Below are 7,821 nucleotides of genomic sequence, written 5' to 3'. Positions count from 1 at the left end.
GGAGATGGATCTGGAGTGTCCTCATGAGACCACCCTCAGGCTTGGACAGCATGCACTCTGGGGACTTCCTGCGAGTTTCAGAGACAAACGAAGTCTATTTATTTATTTATTTATTTTTTTAAATCTTTATTGTTCATATTATTACAAATGTTCCTCTTCCCCCCCTCCCCCCGCCTCCATTGCTCTCCTCCACCAGGTTCCCACCCCACCCTCTGCCCTTTCCCCACCCCCCATTGTCCTCATCCATAGGTGCACAGTTTATGTTCAGTCTCTTCCCACATCCCCCTCTCCCCTTTCCCCCAAGAATCGTCAGTTCACTCCCCTTCCATACCTCTGATTCTATTATATTCAACAGTTAATATTGTTCATCAGATTTTTTTTTAAATTTCCTTGGTTTTTAGATTCACTTGTTGATAGTTAGGTATTTGTTGTTCATAATTTTTTTCTTTATTTACTTTCTCTTCTGAAAGAACCCCCTTCAGCAATTCATATAATTCTGGTTTGGTGGTGATGAACTCCTTTAGCTTTTTATTTTATTTTATTTTATTAGTGAAGCTCTTTATCTGGCCTTCGATTCTGAGTGATAGCTTTGCTGGGTAGATTATCTTTGGCTGTAGGTTCTTACTATTCGTCACCTTGAATATTTCTTGCCATTTCCGTCTGGCCTGCATGGTTTCTGTTGAGAAATCAGCTGACAATCGTATAGGTGCTCCTTTATAGGTAACTACCTGCTTTGCTCTTGCTGCTTTTAATAGTCTCTCTTTGTCTTTTGCTCTTGGAATTTTAATTATGATTTGTCTTGGTGTGGTCCTCTTTGGATTCCTTTTGTTTGGAGTTTTGTGTGCTTCCTGGACTTGTAAGTCTAATTCTTTCACCAGGTGGGGGAAGTTTTCTGTCACTATTTCTTTCAGTATGTTTTTGATATCTTGCTCTCTCTCATCTTCTGAGACCCACATAATTCAGATGTTGGTTAGCTTGAAGTTGTCACAGAGGTTTCTTACATTATCTTCAATTTTCTGGATTCTCTTGCCTTCTTGCTTCTGCGGAGGAGTGTCTTCTGGCTCTTTATATTCCAAATCTTTGACTTGATTCTTACGTTCTTCCATTCTGTTTTTAGGACTCTGTATAATATTTTTTATTTCTGACAATGTATTCTTTGTTTCTTGTTGATCCCTTATTATTTCTTGTTGATCCCTTATTATTTCTAGTTGATCCCTTTTCATATCCTCATAGGTCTCGTTTATTTGATCAACCTTTTCTAGGAAATTCTTGAACAACCTTATAAGTGTGGTTTTGAACTCTATATCCAGTCACTTTTTGTCTTCCATTTCTTTCGTTTGTGATCTATTTTGTTGTCTTGGCATTTTCGCAGCTTCCCTGATAGGGCAGAGTTTCAGGGTGGAGCCTACAGCCTTGGCTTCCGTCAGCCATGCCCTATGCGGTTCCTGAGTCTCAGTAATCCCCAGGGTCCTTCAGTACTCGCTGCAAGCACCTTTGAGAGAAAGGTGTCCTCGATTTTCGCCTGCAACCAAACAGTGTAGGGTCTCTCCCAATGAGCCCGGAACTGGGGTTCAGTTCAGATGGAAGTGGAGTTGGAGGTGGCGTTCAGAGCAGTCTGGAGGTTTTGTCTCCTTCCCGCCAGGGTAATCTGGCAGCAGAGTCAACAGTCTGTCCTCTGCGTTCAATGTGCGCGCCTCCAGGACTGCCTTTCTCCGCTCCCCTAGTATTCCGCCTCAAAGCCCGGCTCCCTCTGTTTGAGCCTGGGTCCCCAGGGTCTGGCCTAGAACTGGGGTTAAGCGCTGTTGGGTCTGGGGTTCAGCACAGTCCAGAGCTTTTATCTCTTTTCTGCTAGGGAACACCAGCCAGGCACCCAGCCGCCGCTCCTCTCTGGCTCCGTCCTCTCCGCGCACACCACGTGTCTCTGTACCTTAGGCTTTTACAGCTCCTCCGCTCTTCCGTTTTTTTTCCTTGCTTCTCGTTGTAGAATTTCCTGTCAGTCGACTTTCCTGTAGTTCTGGGTAATATCCATTTTATATTTTAGTTGTATTTTATTGAAATTGTTGTGTGCAGCTGCAGCTAGGTGTTTACCTGTGCAGCCATCTTGGATTCTCCCCGACAAACGAAGTCTTAAAGTCTTAGTTGTAAAGTAATACGGTGTATTTCAGCCCATAAGCTGCACCATATTTTAAGAACCCAGTTGGCCTATCTGGGATAAGCGAGTGGATTAGGTCAGTGGTCAGCAAACTCATTAGTCAACAGAGCCAAATATCAACAGTACAACAATTGAAATTTCTTTTGAGAGCCAAAAACAGACTCCTGCGCATAGGCCACCAAGTTTCCATCGCACTGTATGTGCGAGTCCACACGTGATATTTTGTGGAAGAGCCACACTCAAGGGGCCAAAGAGCCGTATGTGGCTCGTGAGCCCCAGTTTGCTGACCACTGGACTAGGTGACGTTTCCAAGTTTATGATGGTCATCTCAGTTACGGCTAGCTGGCTGTACTGACACTCCCTAACAGGGACAGACTTCCAGAAGAACCTGTGGTTAGATGCCGTCCACCCTCGCTAGAGGAGCTTAGACCCAGCCCCTTCGGTTACCATCTCTCCGCAAACACTATTTCACTCAATACTTACACCTGGGTCTTACTGTCCTTCCACTTTGCAGTTAACAAGTTTAAAACTCCAGCCAAGCCAAACGAGCCCACGCGGGATCTGGCCAAGCCCACCCCGGGTCGCAGGGCAGAGAATCTGCGCAAACTCTTCGAGGTTTGAGCCTTGCTGCTCTCCATACCCGATCCCTCGGGTGTACGTGTTCTCGCGCTACTTCCCGCGCATTCTGGTGTGAGGGGTCAGAGGGCGCGGCGCAGGTGCAGGGAGCCAGGGCCTCAATGGCGGCCATGGGCGAGGCGGGCGGCGCCGAGGAGGCCCACGGGGTCAGTGGGGAGGCCCGCGGGGTCAGTGGGGAGGCCCGCGGGGCCAGTGGGGAGGCCGGGCCGCAGCCCGCGTGTCTGAGCTGCCACCATTTGCGTACCCTCGCTGTATTGCAAGCTCTTGGAAATGGCCCTGGGCCTCTGAGCCCATAGCGTGGCCTGGGCCTGGGGTGCAGGCCAGCGATCCTGCCTCTGAAACTGGAGGCGGGTCCAGAGGCTGCTTGGTGGGCAGTGGGATCACGAAGAGGAGATGGTGGTGGCACCCCTCTGACACCCGGAGCCGACCCTCCCTGCGAGGCTGGGAGGCTTGTGTCAGGGCTTAGTGTAGATTCAGAGTCGCCCACATCATGTCTCCTCCACTACCCGTGATGGAGGAGAAGGATCTTGGTTCTGCCCCCTGTTCATGGCGGTACTTTTGAGTCGCCTAACTTCCTGTTTCTGACCTGGGCAACTTAAAAGGGTGAACACTGAATGAGGTGGCCAGCCAAGGGCTTGGGCACCCGAATCTACAATAGTAAACTTCCTCTCCTCCCGGTTAGCTTGGCGCTGAAACGTGAAGGAAAAGTTGCTAGCGTTTTCTTTGACGTTCAGAAATAGGGCCTTGTATGCACTTGAAGAAATAGCTTCCACTTTGAAGGCCGGGGTTTGGGCTCTAAGATGTAATCTACACAGCAGAGGCCACTTTGGGTAAAGACATTCATGCATTTGAGATGATGAACACAAAAGGCATTATAAAGGAAGCAAGCACACACTGCTGGTTTTAGTCATCTGAAGAGAAATGTAATAATCTAAAGACCTATTTGTTCTTTTAGCTTATGGGAGCTAAAGAAGAATTTGTTAAAGTCCGAAAGAAGGATCTGGAACGGCTGACAACTGAAGTGATGCAAATACGGGACTTCTTACCCAGAATATTAAATGGGGAAGTCCTGGAAAGCTTCCAGAAATTAAAGATTGTAGAAAAAAGTGAGTCTTGCTTCATCTCTAGCAGTCATTGCCGGTGACAGCAGTCTGGTCCAGCATGTTTACCTTACATAGATAACGGTAAAGCAATTGTAAATGGACCCCAACGTACGGTTCTAGTCCTTAATTACACTTGGGAGAGTCAGAACGGGAGGGGCTCGAATGAGTAACAGGGACGTGTGTTGTTTGTGTTGGAGGGAGGGTTGCTAGCTTTCTGAAGTATCTCTTACCAACTTATTTTTCTCTCCACCTCTCTTCCTTGGCAGAAGAATTTTATATTTTTATAATTTAAAAGCTCTGCTCCAAAAATTAAGTCCTTACCGGTGGAAGTTAAGAATCTTGCCATGCAGTTAAATGCGTCTGTAGAGATGGCTGAATGTGGGCTTGCTTGTCTCTAGGTTAATGGATTGGTCAGTTTCTAGCACTGGCTTAAGTTCCAGCTTGCTAGATAGGATGTGCCCATTTAGATTATGAGAGTTGAGCTGAGCTTTGCATAAGATATCAATCTAGAAGCCTATTGAAGTTCCTGGAGATATTCTAGGATTGATTCAGCACTTGCCTAATTGAAGCTGAATTATAATTAAAATCAACTTTCAGTGGTTAAGGTTAACTCACCACAATGCATCTATTTGCTGTCACCTGTAGAAATGGTGCATCCAGGTGATCTCCGTTGTGTTTCTAGCACTAATCCAGACAAGAAGTTATCTTAACAGTACAAGTTTCTGGTTTGTGCAGATGTGTTTGGTCAAGGGGCGGCCGTATTCAATTAGCCGGGAGAATGCTCAGGGTTGCCATAACTCCCTACCCCATTATTGTCTCTCTGGAATCCTCAGATCCACACTGCTCTGCCATGTGCTGTAGGTTCCTGCAGGATGCTTGTCTCTGGCTCCCTTGCTGGCTGCCAGCAGGGCTCACCAATGGAAGGCGTCAGAGGGGAGGGCTTGGAGTGTTTCTTCTTGTCTCCACAGCTGTGACTCCCACTGAGTCCCCCTCCACAGTCTCAGTTCTCACTGGGCTCCAGTAACACTGTTTCCTCCCCTCATTCCTTCAGCTGAGGGGCATTGCTGATTGCTGGGCACTTCGCCATCCCTTTTCGGTCTCTTACCTTTGCTAGCCCATAAAATCTCAGCATCTGGGTTGATTTGTTTCCCATCAGGACCCTGCTGGATACGTCCATGTCACTGGTCACCATAGCTTCAGGTCATTGGTTTCTTAAACTTCCCAGTTCTGATGCTTGCTCATCCAGCAACCTTCTGAGAACAGTCAGTCATCCCAAGTGTATTTATCTTCAAGGAAGGAAAGTGCTAACCAGTAGCAGAGTGTGTCAATCTGCAAATTAGTAAAACTGGCATTCTGAAAAAGGCACCAGGGTCTCATGAACAGATTAGCATGGGTCAGTCTTTGGAGATCAGTCCTCTAGCAAAATCAAATTGTGCTTACAAAAGCAAGGGCCACCCATGAGTCTGGTGACATGATCAAAGTTAGACTTCAGGAGATCCTGTCTTTTCCCCATGCCATGTAGTTAGTCACCTCCTTCCTCACTGATCTCTCAAGCCATTTCTTCTCACTTTCCTCTGCTGACTCATCCTTCTTTGTCAGCCAATGGAGTTTCTTGAGACTCAGGCATAGGCCCACTCGTTTCTCATGCCATGGCCTCTTTGTGGGCAGTCTATGCACACACAGCTTCAGTTCCATCTTGGTGCCAGTGGCCCCTGTGTTTATCTCTAGCTCAGACCTCTCCAGGCTCAGGACCTAATTGCTATGCGGTATTTTTCTCACGTGTTTGGCAATCAAAATTTTAAATGTTTGCCTTAGCCTAATCAGTCTATGGCCATCAGAAAGGATCTGATAGTCTCACAGTCAGGTTTATGGACTCATTGTAGTGAGGGAGACCACACACCAGAGGAGCTGGGCATGTGCCAAAAAAGGAAAGGACAGAGCTGCTGTAGGATTTGGGGCAGGGTGGAGTTTAGGTGAAATGCAAATAAAATCATGTTTTGATGGGCTCTAAGCAAAGTAGGGTGTGCCAAGGAGTCAGCATCAGGTCTCACGGCAGTGGAGCCAGGGCCCACTTCCTTGAAAACTACAAAATTTACATAGATGTGGACTCAGTGTCTAGAAATCCTTATTTGAATCTTGGCAGGTAGCTGGAAATCAAGGTTACTCGCTCTGTCCCAGCGAGAATGGGATGTTTCCTTCTTACTGGTATAAGTAAAATTTCTGGTAATGTGGGATTTTATAGAATAAGCTTTCTGTGAATAAGAAACTAGCAGTCACTGAAAGAAGGGGTTATTATGACTCTTACAGTTGCAGCGTGTCCATGAGAAAAGTATTGTTTCCTGTTAACGTGGCAGCTAGCTCAATGTGTTTGTTATCCCAGCCTGACAATTGCAGACAGAGTTTCACTTTCTCAGAGCAAGCTCATTTTTACTTTCTACATCTGACTCATTATATTAACCTCTCTCATGATATCCCTCCTCCCTCCTCACATAAAACTGTGCTGTCTGAGTCTCTCCAGACCATCCACACAGAGACCAATCAATCAAGGATCCTCCTTGTTGCCCACTTCTCCTGCTCACTTTTCAACCCTCAGTGGTCGTCCAGTAAGTCCTACACATTTCCCATCACGGGTGCAGCCTGAGTTTGTCAGCTTACCTTCATTGTCACTGCCACCATCTGAGTCCAGGCCCCTATCATTTTGCCTGAATTTCTGCCTCCTGGCAGCATTCACTCATTGCCACTCTCCAGTCTGTTCTATCCACTGTAGCCTAAATAAATTAAAAAAAAAAAAATCCTCACTCCAGTCCTGGCCGGTGTGCTCAATGGTTAGAGTATCAGCCTGTGCACCAAAGGGTCTTGTGTTTGATTCTCAGTCTAAGGTATGGGCCTGGTTTGACCCGCAGCCTCGTTGGGGATTATGCAGGAAGCAACCAACTGGTGTGTCTCACACTGCTGTAAGTCCCTCCCTTCCTCCCCTGCTTATCTCCTCCCTACCTTTCACTCTCTAAAAATCAGTGGAAAAAATGTCCTCAGATGAGGATTAACAGCAACAACAACAAAAAAGTACCCGAGGATATGTTTAGAGAGAGGAAAGGGAGAGAGAGAGAGAGAGAGAGAGAGAGAGAGAGAGAGAGAGAGAGAGAAAAACATCAATAAACACCCATAAACACCATGGCTGGGGATTGAACTTAGAATCTTTGAATCTTCAGGGTGAAACTCTAACCAACTGAGTGACCTGGCCAGGGAAGTCCACGTAATTTTTTAAAAAATATATATTTTATTGATTTTGTACAGAGAGGAAGGGAGAGAGATAGAAAGCTAGAAACATCGATGAGAGAGAGAGTCATCAATCAGCTGCTTCTTGCACACCCCCTACTGGGGATGTGCCCGCAACCAAGGTACATGCCCTTGACCGGAATCGAACCCGGGTCCCTTCAGTCCCCAAGCCGATGCTCTATCCATTGAGCCAAACCAGTCTCGGCTCCACGTAATTTTTAACATTTAGTCTTTTTTTTAAATCCTCACCTGAGGATATATTTTTTTAAATTTATTTTTATTGTTGAGAATATTACAGATGTCCCTCTTCCCCCCAACCTCTTTACTTTCCTCCACTTGGCTCCTGCCCCACCCCAGGCCTTCACTTTATTATTTATTGTTTGTGTCCATGGGCTGAGCAGATATGCATATAAGTTCTTTGTTTTATCTCTTCCCGCCTCCTCTCCCCTTCCCGCAGATTTGTTAGTTTGTTCCATGTCTCTGGACCTATTTTGTTCATTAGATCCCACACATAAGTGAGATCATGTGATATTTGTCTTTCTCTGAATGGCTTATTTTGCTTAGTGTGATAATCTCCAGGTCCATTCATGCTGTCTCAAAGGGTAAGAGATCCTTTTTTATAGATGCATAGTATTCCATTATATAAATACTAGA

General features: G+C 46.2%; 1 protein-coding gene across 1 annotated transcript in view; it reads left to right on the top strand.

Annotated features, from left to right (window-relative positions):
• The first annotated feature begins 3,690 nt into the window (after window positions 1-3,690).
• The window catches only part of LOC118723417 (heat shock transcription factor 2 binding protein), a 58,468-nt gene continuing 54,337 nt past the window's right edge, over window positions 3,691-7,821 (top strand). The window contains exon 1 of the mRNA XM_036445698.2: window positions 3,691-3,894. Coding sequence (XP_036301591.1) covers window positions 3,747-3,894 — 148 coding nt within the window. The 5' untranslated portion in view covers window positions 3,691-3,746. The remainder of the gene's footprint in view (window positions 3,895-7,821) is intronic.

The sequence above is a fragment of the Pipistrellus kuhlii genome, unplaced genomic scaffold (assembly GCF_014108245.1).
Source record: "Pipistrellus kuhlii isolate mPipKuh1 unplaced genomic scaffold, mPipKuh1.p scaffold_m20_p_2, whole genome shotgun sequence".
Lineage (NCBI taxonomy): Eukaryota > Metazoa > Chordata > Mammalia > Chiroptera > Vespertilionidae > Pipistrellus > Pipistrellus kuhlii.
This window is presented reverse-complemented; position numbering and strand designations above follow the sequence as displayed.